General features: G+C 38.9%; 1 protein-coding gene across 9 annotated transcripts in view; it reads left to right on the forward strand.

The window, feature by feature from the left end:
• The window catches only part of sestd1 (SEC14 and spectrin domains 1), a 49,827-nt gene that overhangs the window by 27,961 nt on the left and 6,085 nt on the right, over positions 1 to 15,781 (forward strand). For 8 of the 9 annotated variants that reach the window (XM_042336266.1, XM_042336271.1, XM_042336268.1 and 5 more), the window contains 10 exons: positions 914 to 1,027; positions 2,336 to 2,433; positions 4,416 to 4,471; positions 5,161 to 5,372; positions 7,011 to 7,133; positions 10,997 to 11,191; positions 11,624 to 11,738; positions 13,348 to 13,507; positions 14,727 to 14,817; positions 14,957 to 15,079. In XM_042336266.1, the coding sequence (XP_042192200.1) occupies positions 914 to 1,027; positions 2,336 to 2,433; positions 4,416 to 4,471; positions 5,161 to 5,372; positions 7,011 to 7,133; positions 10,997 to 11,191; positions 11,624 to 11,738; positions 13,348 to 13,507; positions 14,727 to 14,817; positions 14,957 to 15,079 (1,287 nt within the window). The remainder of the gene's footprint in view (positions 1 to 913; positions 1,028 to 2,335; positions 2,434 to 4,415; positions 4,472 to 5,160; positions 5,373 to 7,010; positions 7,134 to 10,996; positions 11,192 to 11,623; positions 11,739 to 13,347; positions 13,508 to 14,726; positions 14,818 to 14,956; positions 15,080 to 15,781) is intronic. The other variant, XM_042336273.1, reaches the window with a different exon arrangement.

The raw sequence follows: 15,781 nt of genomic DNA on the forward strand, positions 1-15,781 counted from the left end.
AGAGTTATCAGTCACCACTATATGGAGTCATTAGGTCACAGTTTTGTCTTTGATTCAAATTTTTGACTGTCAAGCACCTTGGGACATCCTCCCGACGTGAAAGACGCTCTATAAATGTAATTTGTTGTTGATCACAAAGATGTGATTTGGATTTTCTGTGTATAGCATCCTCTGAATGTCTCCATATCAGTGAGGAACTCGTGATCAGAGTGGGGGGTGTTAAGGGTGGTCAGTGGATTAATAAATGACTTTTGGGATCTACAGGTATTGTTGAAAATTGATAGGGAATTATACATACTGAACAAAAGTGAGAAGTGATGCTCAATTAGATTTAAACCTACTAATGGTTAGTTGTGTAAATGATAAAAGAGTGAAGGAACACCTTTGTAAAACTTGTGTAGCCTTGAGCAATATTCTGCCAGGCGTACTCAGCCTTTGCCTAAGATTTCTGACACACGTTAAATTTATGTGGTGGTTGTATTTGAAGCAGGTTAAACTGCAACCTGTTTTACAGAGTACCACATGTATTACGTGCAGCATTGTTGAAAAAAGTTGTGAACTTAGCCGATTTAGTTTCATGTACAAAATATTTTCAGCTTATTTAACTACTAATAATCCTTGTATTTGATATAGCACCTTATCACGTCATCAAAGTCTCAAAGCGCTTCTCAGTGAATTCTAACGTGGATTGACTGTATATTTTGTGAACCACAGGTTAGCTACTACTGCTTTAGAATCTGAATACTATTTGTGCAGGGAGCTCAGTCAAATGTTACATATTATGTAGGTTACAAGCCAGAATTGTACTATAAGACATACACTGTCTATATGCAGGATTTTGAGTTCAAAAGGGAAGAAAAAAAATTTTATTTTCTCCCCCTTTCCACCCCCAATACACACACAAAAAAAACAGGTTATCCTGGTATCTGCTAACAAGCTTACTCGCTACATAGAACCGTGCCAACTGACAGAAGAATTTGGAGGCTCGCTTGTGTATGATCACATGGACTGGCTGAATAAAAGACTGGTTAGTACTGGCATGTTCTGTAAATGTTAGAATGCATAAATTATGATGTATGCTCATTTTCAAAATTTGAAGCACATTTGACCACCAATATAATATTTTCCTTATTGTTTTTACATTGTGAATTGTTACTCTGCTTGAACCAAATTCCTAAAAAAAACAATTGGGTTGACAGCAATCACATATTCAGTGACTGCACTGTATAATGCAATGCATGTATAATACAATGCAGTGTATCCTGTGAAACTCTTTGGGATACCCTCCCAATGTGAAAGGCATTATAGCAAGTGTAATGGTAATTGTTATTATTTAATCCGATGAGACTTGCCATTCACTTGCCTACTTTCTTAATGCTTTGATATTTTTATCTTGATTACCTATCTCTTAGCTATTCTTTCACACCCTTCCCTACAATGTTTAAATATTTGCTGCACTCAGTTTTCTAGCCTGTCTATTCAGATGTAGGCAAACCCGACTAACCCTTTCCTTCCTCCCTCCAAAACTTATCCCTGGCTTCCTTACTCTGTGTCACCAATTATGACCCAAGTTGATTGCCAAGCCTAATGTTTCAGTGGATCCTTCTGGTGCTGCCCATAACTATTCAGTTGTCTCATTTGGGACCTCTGTCATCCTGTGAGGGAGAATCACCAGGGACTCTCTCTCTTTGCATTTCTTTTTATGAGCGCAGTGCCCGGACTGTCTCACTGCCTTTGCACTAACAGGTCCAGTGAGATGTCTTTGTGCCTTTATCTTCTTTGAAGGAAATATCCAATCAAGAGTAGCAGGACTGCCTTTTTAATTTACGGTTAATTGATACCATTAAGTTGAAAGAGTCGCCAAATTGGTAGAGTTGGCATTGGTTAAACTCGTCACATGAAGATGATCAGAAAAAAACCTTCATACATTTTCAACAGGAAGAAAAGCCTAAAATTATAAAATATTTCTAATTTGTTTCATTACAAATATTGGAAGCTTCAGTGAAATCAAATTACTTTCTCAGTTGCATTTCTCTCTCGCAATTGGGAGACTGGTGGAAAGGAGAGAACAGCAATTGGTTTTGAAACAAGCTTTTTTGATGTATAGATAACAGGTTTATGTGACGCTGAGGTTCAAAACCATCTAGTTTTTGCTTTACGTCCGAAGTTCATGTTTAATGCAGAACTTTGCCCTCCAGACTTGTGGCAAAGCCTCAAGCAAAATATATTTATGTAGATATTTGAACTTAAATCCAAATCCCTGACTGTCCAAATAGGACATTCTCCTGGCATGAAAGGCGTTATACACATCTAAGTTGTTGTTTATTTAACTTAGGTCTTTGAAAAATTTACAAAGGAGTCAACATCATTGCTGGATGAATTAGCATTAATTAATAATGGATCCGAGAGGGGTAGCCAGCAGGAGAAAGATAGGTAAGACAAAAATGTTTGTGATTGGTTATAATTTGTCTTCTTACAGTTTTGTTTAATCATCGCTATAATCCTGTCTATATTTCCCTTCAGTTCCTTGATAATTTTTCTTGTCACCTTAAACTCGCGATTACTTTCAAATTGTTGACTCAATGCACCGAACGTCAGAAATATTTTCAGAAATATTTTCAGAAATATTTCCACCTAGTATTGATCTTGAAAGCTATATGTGCAGGAAGTGCCTTTTGAATAAGGAAGTGATGTCAGCAACACTTCGTGCGAGTGCATTTGCTAAATGCACAGGAAGTGATGTCAGCATGGTTGATCCAATTGACCGTATTCTACTGCAATTGGTTGCAGAAGGGTTCGATTTTATTGTGGGATAACGTTTGCAGTGAAGCTCCACGCTTCTGAAATTGAAAGCGCTCTTCCTGATTTTAAGACCTACTTTCTAACACTTTCTAAATGCCTCTTCCCACTATGTCATGCAAACGAATGTAAACCGCTACAGTACAACGGTTTTACATATTTTAAAATCATAAAATCTGAACGACGAGTTGCTCCAAACTCGGGACTGAAGAATAAACGAGATGAGTTGATGGTGAGACTCGTGACTCAAAGGAATGCAGCTCCATCAAGTCTGCAGAGTGTATGAGATGGCACAGTGTGAGGCCTCTTCCTTACAATTGAAGGCTGTTAAAGAAGTGAGGCCAACTGTTTAATTTAACAACAAGCAACATTCTTCTTACACTAGCCAGGGGAGGAAAATTGGCTGTCAAATTCCTGTCCACTGAGCTTTCTGTGTGCATGTCCATGTCCAAGTAAGTAGTTTTTTTTAAAAAAAAGTGGAGGAAAGAGAGGATACACGAATAGAGGTTGACATCTTGTGTGACAAATATCCCAGTGAGACTGACTGAATACGTCGATGTGGGTTATGGCTGCCCATTCAAACGCAGATACTCTTCATATCACACACTAGGCTCCTGCCCAATTGAACATTTATAGTAGATTTTCAATTGAAAATAATACATTGTAATAAATATCTTGGAGCTAATGAACTCAGTTGAAACTGCTTTGTGATTTTCACCTGTAGAAATATTATTCCCTTCCCCCATATTTTCTCATTCCTGTCTCGAAGTAAATAGCACCGTAGAGTATTTTCATCTAAGCAACTTCAATTTTGATAGCTTGTTAATGTTAATCCTGTATTCAATTAGATTCAAATCCAAGTCCAGACTGTTTTTACAAGTGGTATGTAATAGTCGTAAAGTGGTTCCTTCGGTTACCCGCGAGAGGCATAAATCATTCATCATACAAGACTTGCTGTGACATGGGGGGGCTGCCCAGTTCTTTCTCTCTTAAAACATTCTCTAGAGGCAGTGTAGAAGAGAGCAATGAAGCTTATCCCCAGTGTAAGAGGAATGAATAACAGTTTGACAATCTAGGGCTGTTCAATCCTGAAAAGAGACCTTTCAGGGGGGCCACTAGAGAGGTATTTAGAGCTGGATTGAAAAAGTAAACCTAGAACAAAACTTTCGGATGCACCCCAGACGTTGGCACAAGGGCACAGGTGGATCATATCTACAATAATCCAAATGATCCTGCTTGCAGATAAGTGATGGTATTCACTAGATTGTTACAGTTTAGGTCAGATGAAAAGGTCCGCACATGATGTGAGTACTAACTTTATAATCAGATGTGCAAATCCCAGATGTGCAAGGTTAAGGTCAGTGGAAGAGATGGGGGAAGGATACAGTAACTGTTTCATGCAGTTAGATGGGACTTGCTTTTTGAGCGGTACCATCTAACTTTTCACTTGGGGGAAAAGCAAAATCTTGCCAAAAAAAACATTTGCAGTATCATTGTTCTTGTTGATGCTTTGCAAAATACTTGATGTTCCCTGAATATTTTGACGCAAGTCCTGCCATGCTATGTGCAGTTTTGGTTTCCATAAACTTTTAACACTTCTTTCTTAACATTTCCAGGCCAATAGAATATAGTTTTCTTCCTTCTGTGGATCCAGAAACAGTTTTACAGACGGGTAAGTTTGTACAATAATTTTTTTTTTTACAATTTATAGTTGCCAAGGATTTATCCGACTCGAAGCAAAGTGTTTGGAACATTTTTAAAATGTTTCATCTGGATTGCTTCAGGTAGGGCCATGGGAATGGGATGGGGAGAGAGGGCTAAGAGAGCCAGTGGAGGGGAAACGGGCTACAGATGATTGGGAGACATGGATTTTTTTTGTTGCTTGTCCAATCCTGACACCATCTGTAGAATAAACTGAGCAGTTTTAATGACCCAGGAGAAGGAATGTACAGATTTCCTGTGAATTCAGATTGCAAAATAAACAAGGTGCAAGTGTCTAGCATTGAACCAGTCGCTAACATAAGGTTTGCATTAGTTAAAGGTGTTAAACTGTCCCATGAGCTCCTTCGTGACTGTTTATTATATCAGGAACTAATGTAAAATTGTCACCAAAATAGTTTTGCAGAATGGGTTGGTAGCAAGTGGTGGCTGTGAACTGTGCCCAAAAAGCAGCAGCCGTTAGCGTCCATGTCATTCATCTGTGTCTCAGCAAGTATTCTTTTCAGTCATACATGATAAATAGTGCCTACTGACTGCTCCAAAGTCTCCTGTTTCAATCATGAAGCGAAATGAAATGAGCAGCATAACTGAGCTATATATACAGCTGAATATTTAATAATTTTCTGACTTTTGCTCTGAAAGGTCACGAGCTTCTATCCGAGTTGCAGCAGCGTCGTTTTAATGGGTTAGAAGGTGGCATGTCGTGGTCACCAATGGACGATGAATTGTTAGCTCAACCCAAAGTCGTAAAACTGCTGGATTCTCTCCGAGAACAGTACACTCGATATCAAGAGGTTTGCAGGCAGCGCAGCAAACGTACCCAACTAGAGGAAATACAGCAGAAAGTTATGCAGGTGTGTTGACAATTCTGAATGTGTTTGTACATGGCTGAGTAAAGACCATTCTTGATCTTAAAATATCCATGATACTATTTAAAACATCCCCTCATCGTTTAAGATGTTTGATACATTCTGTGCTAGTATTTCTTTGAAACATTGTCTAAGAGCGGAGTAAAATTGATTCCTCTCGGGTTATAGTAATAACTTGTATGCACAAAGCATGAGTTGTGAGGTTTTGTGTTCCTCTCACAGAGGTGAGGGTGGTATTCATATCTGCTACATGAATGTGCAATACATATTGAAGTCTTTCTTGTGAAGGTAACTGGAGAGCCCTGAAAGGCTCAATGTCCAGGAAGCTCCCGATTGAAATTAGGGAAATGAGTTGCCAAAGCACGTGCCCCATCATGAAGACAGCTTTCTGCTGTCTCAGATGTGGTGAATGTAAAAGGGCTATCATTGCGTGGGCAGTTCCTAAATAGTTAACTCAATAAAAAGTTTGCTGTATTTGGAGATCTAGTCCTCTGAATATCAAGATGTTACTTGCATTTCAATATTTGTATTACTTAAAGCGTCTAGTACATAAATTTGTTCCTTTCAACTTTTCATTGTCAGTGGCAGTTGACAGCATCCCTTGGTACCAAGAGATTTGGGATTTTTATTAATCCGTCCTTTGATGTAAATGAGAGATGACAAATATGAAAATACTAACTCGTTTCCAGGCTGTCATCTCTTCAGATGAGTTGACCTGCAGGTTAATGAGTAGAACTGCCCAAAGAATCATTCCAGGACAACTCGCTATGAATAAAAGATCACCGTCTTCGTCATCATGGAATCAAACACTGTAAAATGGGGCATCAATCTTCCAGCTTGTTTAGCACTCTGAAATTTAAACCCTGTATGCGATTGATGTAAAAATCAGTTTCCTCCAAGCGACTATGCCATAATCATGTATTCCTACCATAATCGATCAACATTATGTCGCTAGATTTTTTTTAAATGCCATACTTTGAAGGTTTTTTTGGTAAATAATTTCCCTCTCTCTCACTGCCTAAATGCATCTTCCTTGAGAAGACAGACAGCTTGTTCCCCGTGGCTTTTGAAACATCCATTAGGTGATGTACAGCTGGAGCACCTATTTATGTTGGCTCTGCTTCAATTTTCCTCAATTCCCTACTTTTTGGGAAAGTGCTTTGTTCTCACCCTGCATCTTCCTCTCCTTTCCCCTGGCTTTCACTCAGCAAGCCACTTGCCTCCTTTCGCTTTGCATCTCTTTTGTCTCTCTCTTTCCTCCACCTCCATCCCCCATTCAAAATTAAGATCGGAAACTATCTAGAGTTATCACTGGGGATAAACACCACAGTGCTACTTCACGACAGTGTATTTATCACACTATCCTCCAATGTCACAAAAACACCTGCCACAAGGCGCAGCAATGCTTTGATGAGCGGTTGATGCCTGAACTACTTAAATGGAATGGCAAGTGTCTCAAAAATGTTTGTTTCCTGTTCTGATCTGATTCTATCACAATCACTGTTTATTTTCATTGGTATGTTTCACGTCCTGGCACTCAGGACCTTATCAGTAGTGTTAATTTTCAAGCTAGTAACCTCTATTCGATTGAAGTTGGTTATCAGAAATATTTTTGCATTCTAGGTTGTGAACTGGTTGGAAGGACCTGGTTCAGAGCAGCTGAGGACCCAGTGGGGAATTGGTGATTCTATCCGAGCTTCACAAGCCTTGCAGCAAAAGCACGAGGAAATCGAAAGCCAGCACAGTGTAAGGAAAAAATGTTTTTGGATGATTTTTCTTTATTTGGAAAATGATTATATTCAGATACCTTACTTGATGGGCTTTGACTTGGCCAATGTTTAAGAATGCTGGCTAGTTCAAGGCTCAGTGACATTAATTTTGTTTTTACATTTGTTTCAATTATTGTGTTTTCTGTCGAGGGAATAAAACAATTTTTGGAGAAATAATGGGGGGAAACTAAAAATACTGCATTTGCTTTGATAAAATGTCAGACAATTTATTATCGTATGTTTATTTTAAAATAAATGCTTTCTTATGGAATCTGTGATTTTCTTATTAAACACAGATGCAACAGGTCAGTTACTAAAAGCTTGGCATTAAATGGAAATATTCAACGTACTCAACATGCCTGGCAGAAATCATACTCATTAACATTGTGGGATTCCGGCATCCGGGTGTGTTTATTATTGGAGAGTTGAATGGCAAAAGTACATTTATGTTATCCAAGCTGTGATTTGAAATGTGATGTAAGAAAAAAAGAGTTTTCAGAGTAGTCCAGGGCTATGCCAGTTAATTTTAATTTATTCTAAAGACGATTGCTAGCACTGTTGTAATAAAGTGAAATTTATTTCTGGATTTGGGTTAATTTGTCGGACAGGTTTCTGCAGATGGCTGGAGAATGTAATCTCTGTTCTTGTATTCATCAATGTGGAATTAAGACATGGCACAACTATTCACTGAATACACATTTAACCCAGAAATGGTATAATTAACTGANTTTTTTGTATCCAAGTTTACAATAAAGCACATTGCCTAGGTACAGAAAATCAAGACAATACAATGAAAGTTTTTACAGCCCTGAAATTGAATATATTCACAAAGTATCTAATTTTACAAAGCCTGATCAGCAACATAATAAAAGTGACATATTAAACTTGGTCAATTAACTTCATGGAAAAGTTAAATGCCTAGAGAGTACAAAATTGAATGGCAGTATTTTCTCAAATCGTAGTAATTGATAGTGGCTGCGTGCAGCCCTTGTGCTGAATATTTATAAGATAGCAGAAAGGTTGGATTGTGTTGCAAGCAGTAATTCATCCAAGATCTTACCAATTTCTTGGTCTGCTCAATTCTATAAGAAAGTTAAATTCCAAATAAGTGGTAAGCTTTTGCAGTTGTGTGGCTTGAATCATCCCCTATCCCTTTGTTTCCCGTAATTCATATTGCATTGAGAAGATATTTTATTGTTTATGTTGGCTGGGCATACGCAGCTACAAATTTCCACAACAGGACATCATAAAACTACTTTTAGTGTATTTCTAAAATGTAGATTTTTCTTCTGCCAATTTAGGAGCCCAGTTCTGGCCTTTTTTTAATCAAAAAAATCCTTCAACGGATTAAAACCACAGGTTTTCTTTGTTATCCATGAACAGAAAAGATGTTTTTCAATGGTGAATGAGAGCCCAAATATTCTTTAAAAAGAGAAAGTTGCCAATTATAACAAAATTACATTTGCATAGCTCCTTTCACGTCGGGAGGACATCGCGAGGCGCTGGACAATTGGTGTTCCAGGAACTCCCTCCTCATCGGCCTTCCCAACTCTTCCCTTCACAAGCTGCAGATCATCCAACACTCTGCAGCTCATGTACTCTCACGCACCAGGCTCCGCGACCCCATCACTCCCACCCTCGCCCGACTCCGCTGGCTCCCCATACCCCATAGGATTGAGTTCAAGATCCTCGTCCTCACTGCCCCCTCCTACCTCTCTGACCTGCTGACTCCCTACCAACCTGCCCGCTGCCTCTGTTCAGTGGGCTCTGGTCTGCTCCATGTCTCCCGCCCGACCTGCCCCACTATCGATGGCCGAGCTTTCAGCCTCTCTGCCCCCACACTCTGGAACTCCATCCCATGGTCCTTTCGCCTCGCTTCCTCCTTTGCCTCCTTCAAGGCTGGTCTCAAGACCCTTCTCTTCGATCATGCCTTTGTTCGCCCTCCCATCTCTCTGCCTTCCCTCACCCCTACACCACCCCTTCCCCATGGTTGGGCCCCGACACTTGACTGTTCAGCGCTTTGGGACGTCCTCCCAACGTGAAAGGCACTCAATAAATGTAATTTTGTTGTTGTTTCGGACCTGAGCTGCGAATCGGGGAGGGTGGAGGCCGGGGGTGGGGGGGGGTAGGGGGAAGGAGGGAGACAGAAGGCACGGTCGAAGAGGAGGGTCTTGAGATGGGTCAGTACAGTACTTGCATGAAGTACGTCTATAACAATGTCGCCTCACATAACTTCCAGGCGATTTAAAATGGTGACGAACCAATTTAATGCTGCATATTTGAATCTCCCAACATGTTTCACAAGTAATTAAAGGGTGTGATTTCAAGGCTGAATCTAATCCCAGGGCTTCAGATTCTTTTACTCAATCATGCAAGATTTACTCTGCTTGTAAAGTCATCTGAACTCTCTGATTCGTGTACATTATTATAATCGCTCCCTGCTGTCCATTGTTCCATACATATTCTCTTTGGATGTAGTACAACACACGCCTAATCCTTTTCAAATAGAACAGTGAATTTAGATTGCAGACGCAGGGCACCAGTCGACCAAAACATATTTAATGATTTTTTAATGACTTCTCCAGAGGGAGGGGTGGGGAGTGAAAAAGTTGCAACAAGTACGTAATCATTTGCAGACTATAATTAGTCAAATGTACAAATAAGGAGATGCAATTTCTTCCTTAAACAAGTTTCTAATCTGATTTTAAAGTACAAAGGCTTTTTTAAGCATGAATCCATTCCCTTCTCCCCTCCCGGAGATCTTAATCACACAGTCATAGTATAGCAGATGTAATTAACTTGTATTTTTTTCACATGCAAGTTGTCTTGCTAATAAGGATTTACAAGGATTTTAAAAAATGTATAATAAATTTAAATATCCCCTTTATAGTCTTGCAGGGTGTAGATTCTCTTGGCAAATCTCCTACATGGGCATTTTGCAACTGTCGTTAGGACATCTGGGAAAATGCAACGCAACAGAGATGAAGGACGAGCTAATCTACCCTGCTCTTGATCATTCATTCAAGGGTGGCAAGGAGCGGAGCAGTAAATCCTGTCATGATACTAAGAAAGTTAATTTAATTCCTCACTATAGTGCACCAGCCATATTGTGGCATTTTATTTTCTCTCCTATAGGGCTCTTATTCCTGCTGAGGTTACAGCTCCATGTGTTTCAGCCGGACTCCAGTACCTGAACCATGTGGCTGTTCTGCATATTTGAAGTACATTTAATTATCTGCAGATTAATAATAATAATCATCCTTGAATTATATTCGTGGAGTCCTGTAGCTCAGTGGTTAGAGCACTCGCTTTGCAAGCGAGAGACCAGAGTTCAATTCCAGACAGAGCGAAACCCTGCACACGCTAATAGTAATCCCTCCAAAAAACAAAACAATAATAAATTGGTCATTTTCAATCCACGACTGTTTGTGGGACACTGATGTGCGCAATTGGCTGCCGTGTTTCGCCGACAAATATACAGTCAATTCACTTTAGTATATTCTGTGAAGCGCTTTGAGACGTCTAGAAGACATGAAAAGCGCTATATCAAATTCAAGGATTATTATTATTATTGGACACAGTTCCTTACATGACTCAAAGCGAGATGCAGCAGCCAGTATGCCCACAACAGTGTCTTACAAACAGCATATGAAATGAAACTACCACAGTGCATCACCATTGAACCCGATCATGTCCACACTTGATACGAGTGTGACACAAAAAGCAATCACTGCTGTAGAAAAGGAGAAATGTTGCCATGTTGATCTTCAGTGGGTCTCTGCTTTTTTTTGTGAATTTCTTTTACTGGAACCTCACCTTGTTCCTCTAATCTCATTGCAGGAATGGTTTGCAGTGTACGTGGAGCTTAATCAGCAAATCGCAGCACTGTTGAACGCGGGGGATGAAGAGGATTTGATTGAATTGAAGTCACTGCAACAGCAGCTGAGTGACGTCTGCTATCGACAGGCCAGTCAACTGGAGTTCAGACAGAACGTGCTACAGACTGCACTCGAATTCCATGGTATTTCCCAGGATGTAAGCTGCTTGTTACTAAAACCATTTAACACATTTTGGAAGTGGTTGCAAATTGAGTAGTTGTTTGCTAACAAAATTCTTTTGATGCGGCAGTAGTTAACAAAGATAGTAGGGGTGGGTTATTTTGCTCTGTTCATTTCATGAACTGAAGTGAATCTTTCTCTGCTAGTTGGAGCTGGAATTTATTTTCTGGGGCTATAATTTTCCATGTTTCAAATGTACTGTTATAATTAGATTTCTTAATATGCAATGACATTAAAATCATAGATTGCATTGTTTGTTTAACAGGGAAGGGGGGAGAATAGTGCTTTATAGTAACACACTTTGAATGTATGTGTTTATGCAATTTAAATGATGAAGATTGTGAGTAAATAAGACTGTATATTTCTTGTATTTAAAAATGCTTAAGTCATGTGAATTGGCTGTTCACAGTTGTCCCAGCAACTGGATGGGTTACTCGGGATGCTATGTGCTGACGTAGCACCAGCGGACGGAACGGCTATTCAGCAAACACTAAAACTCCTGGAGGAGAAACTGAAGAGTGTTGGTAAGGGTCAGAATTATACATACGCAGTGTAGGTTATTGATTAAATCGGATTGAATATGATTTACGCACGTTTGCCTGCAATTCGTGTAAATCATATTAAATTTTGTGTCCCAACTGATATGGTTTATGCGAGTTTTACTGTATGAGATTTTACATGCTTAAAGTACACCTGTATTGCATCTCAAGACAACCTGTCGTTTCCCCAATTTCATAATCCATCAGTGCAATCGTGCTAACCTAATGATCACACACCTGTGAGAACGTGGAGTTGGTAATGAGTCAATTGAACAGTGTGAAATGCAAGAGTCTGCAAATAGAGCTGTGGAGTGCTGAATTCTGAAGGGGAAATGTCTTCCATGAATTATAGAGCGTTGCAGCACATTTGGGAGCCCTGCTCTGAGGTCTCTAAACAATGTTCAATATTTAAATTTCTATGTAGGAAATTGCTTGCGATTTGTGCCCATCTGCAATGGGTGCTTAATCTATTTTCATGGTTAATGCTGGGTAAATGACTTCTGTTATAGTTAATTGAAAAGATTATGAATGCATGAAGAGGTTGTCATGTGGGATTAGCACTTCCTCTCTAATTAATCATTCCATCTGATGTGCAGATTTCAAAAGTAGCCACTGCAGTTTAGATTAATTATGAAGAAAATGTTTCTGCAGTAGTTCAGGTTATTTAAAATGTTGATGAGCTAGTGAAAGCACCTTTGCTGCTGCAGATTGAATAAAGGATTAGTTTGAGCAAGGATTAATTTCAGTGAGTGGGTGTCGTAGTAGAAAATCATAGCATGTAAAATGCATAGCAATACTGCCATCACTAGCGTATATAGCATGTTGTAATGAAGTAGAACTTTAAAAGAAAATTAAAAACACTGAAATGATCAAAATTCTAATAGCAAAGCTGCCTTATCCACTATCTCATAGCAATACTATAAGTTCCTCTTTTAAGCATCAAAAGTGAATTGTGACAATGTTTATGAAGGTGTAAAAATGTAATTAGTGCAAGAGTAGGTATCACACGGTGCAGTTCTGACTTGATAAACTGATATTACGCTGATTCCGAGGTACCTAAAACTGTGCATGTTTAATCTAAGCTTGATGATATAACCTAACGTGGTGTGGATAATAAACCAGAACTGCTTGTGCTATCATCGACTGCAGTGAGATGTCAGAATGAGTTGTTAATAATGGTTTTAACTGTGCTGACTCTGGAAATTGATTGTAAGTTGTTTGCAGCTGTAATAAAAATAAGATCTGCTGTTTGAACTACCAAGATGGGCTGCTATAGGGATCAGATTTATTGCAGGTGGCTTAGATTTTTTGCAGTAATAGGTGATCTGCTAAGGTTAAACTTTAAATATATTATGAAGGAGAACAAAAGAGAGATTTGGTTTTACTTTGCATTTGGTCAATGAACATCTGACATCATCATTGAGTATCGAATAGAAAAATGTTTCATCCATTCGGAACAGAGTGAGAGCATTAAAAACAAATTACAAAAATAGTTTGCATATTTCTGAAGTTTACTTTTGTTTGCACTGCAACAAAGCCAGACTAGACTTCCTGGAAAAGCCACTATTGATTTCTAATTGGCTTTGTTTTACAGATGCTACACTACAGAGTTTACGGGAAAAAGGTCAGGGTCTTCTTGACCAAATGACATCCCAGGCTCCATGGACATTTGGAAAGGATGTGTCCATTGAAAATAAAGATAACATAGAACATATCCAGGGTCTGATGGAGGATATGCAACTTCGAAAGCAAAGGTACTTATCTGATAGTTGCACATATGACTGACTAGTTGTGAATATGCAACTTGTGAAATCTTGTAGGCTTTTGTGCTACTCAAAACAAGGTGGAACACTAGACTCTGTTCTGCATGTTAATTGAAGCACGTGAAAGCCTAGCAATAAGAGATGGAATTAATAACCATTTATTTTGTGTAATAAGGTGGCAGGCTGGACGACAGCTTATGTAACAACAGACACTCGAATTGAAATGTGCTCACAAACAATGAGTTTTCTGTAGAATGTGAGCAGAGGCCTGTTGAAATTCAATGCTGAAAGAATTGGTGCTAATATGTTGAGGAAGAGTGTAAACTCAGTCATTGATTTTTCTCTTCACTCTGCTGAGTTTGCAGGCTGTCTATCTGGCGGAAAACTGATTGTAATTATCAGTCAAAAAGATGTAAACCTCAGTCTTCTGTTACGTGCCACAATTCACGAGTTAATTGCATTGCTGAGCTACCCAATCAAATTTAGTGTATTAAAATTCCACTTCAAAATCCTGTGGTAAATAAGGTCCAGAACTGTGCAATTTTATTGGAAACAATTACATTTGCTGCATTTACCATCATGGCTTTACCGTATTAGTAATGGAGTGATTTCCCGAATGCATATTCAGCATTTTGCAATTAGTTTACTGAATTCATTACAACGCAGACAGTCTGCAAGATGAAACGTTCTATTGTGAATTCTTATGAACAAATTCCAAGAATTGTTAATTAACTTCATCTTCAAATCATGTTAGACGTTTAAAATTTTTTAAAATTCTGCACTTTTCAACTGGAACGGTGGGAATTCACAGCATCTGTTCACAGGATGTTTTTGAATGAAGAAGACCCTTCATTGTATTTGATCTCAACCTTCTAGACTATCATCCTCCTATTGCAGCATTGAGTTGCTTCTTCAATGTGTCCAGTTTCCCTGCCTCTACCACCCTCCTAGTAACCCAATTCAGCTGTTGATTACCTTCGATCCAAAGAATTCTTTCTGCCGTCTGTACCGTACATTATTATTCACAACCTGTACCTTCTTGATATGTTGTTTTTGGCTTCTTTGCAAGTAGATTGTTTTTTTGTGTGCTTACATTTCAGTAGAATGTTGAGGATTTCAAGTGATGTTAAAAACTCAGATGGTGTATTGTGTGTTTGAACTTATTTTGATATGCAGATGGTCAGCTGTGTTTTTTTCTCTGTACTTACGGACTCTGTAGGTGTGAAGATATGGTAGATGTGCGGAGGCTGAAAATGCTTCAGATGGTGCAGCTTTTTAAATGCGAGGAGGATGCTGCGCAGGTAAGTCCTGACACAGCTCAAAGTGTCAGTCTACACCAGTCGCTTAGTATAAAGTGTGTGTGTGTGTGTCTGTGTTCATATACTGCGTTTCAAAATCAAGTCTTAAATGAAAAGTGTATTTTTCTCCTTTGTATAAAAGGCAGTTGAGTGGCTAAGTGAGCTGTTGGATGCCCTTTTGAAAACTCATATTAGACTTGGAGATGATGCTCAGGAAACCAAAGTTCTTCTGGAAAAACACCGCAAATTCGTTGATGTTGCCCAGGTATATGTAATGCAATTTTTTACCATTTGTTATGTTCTTAATAATAAGTAATTGACTTGGTTTAGCGCTTCTCACGTTGCGGGCAATGTCTCAGAGTTTCACACAATTTATTGTAATTGGGAGTGACTGTATTTTGTAGGTGAACATAATGGAAAATGTCATGTTGTGTTACTTTGCATCCTCCTCAATCTTTGAATGTAGATGACACTCCACATACAATACTCTCCTTTTTCCCTTTTACCCATTGCTATTGTTAAGCCTTTTAAGTGTTTTCTTATTTAGTCACCAGGTTGACGAATTGTTTCCACATCACGTTGTGAGAAGTAGAACAGGTGATTTCGATGAAGTGTTTAATGTTCCTTTTTTCTGTCGCACAATAAATCTGATGCAGTTCCCTCCTGACACTCCATATAGAGCAACCAATTACAGCTCTGGCTAAGGCACTGTAGAAACTGACTCAAAGGTTGCATGATGGGTTTCCATTGTGCTCCACTGCAGCAGCAAATTAAGTTTAAGATTACATTGCATTCGTGAGATATTTCCATTGCCATTACCTGTCTTCAAGCAGATCCATGAATTGATGCCAAATGAGACTTCGTCATTTACTTTATTTACCTTTAGAAAATGCACAACTTGTCTCAGCAATACACTCCTATAACAGGACTGTCATTCTGTTGCCATGTTGTTTGTATAGTTTTTGTC

Source organism: Callorhinchus milii, unplaced genomic scaffold, assembly GCF_018977255.1.
Source record: "Callorhinchus milii isolate IMCB2004 unplaced genomic scaffold, IMCB_Cmil_1.0 Scaffold6, whole genome shotgun sequence".
NCBI lineage: Eukaryota > Metazoa > Chordata > Chondrichthyes > Chimaeriformes > Callorhinchidae > Callorhinchus > Callorhinchus milii.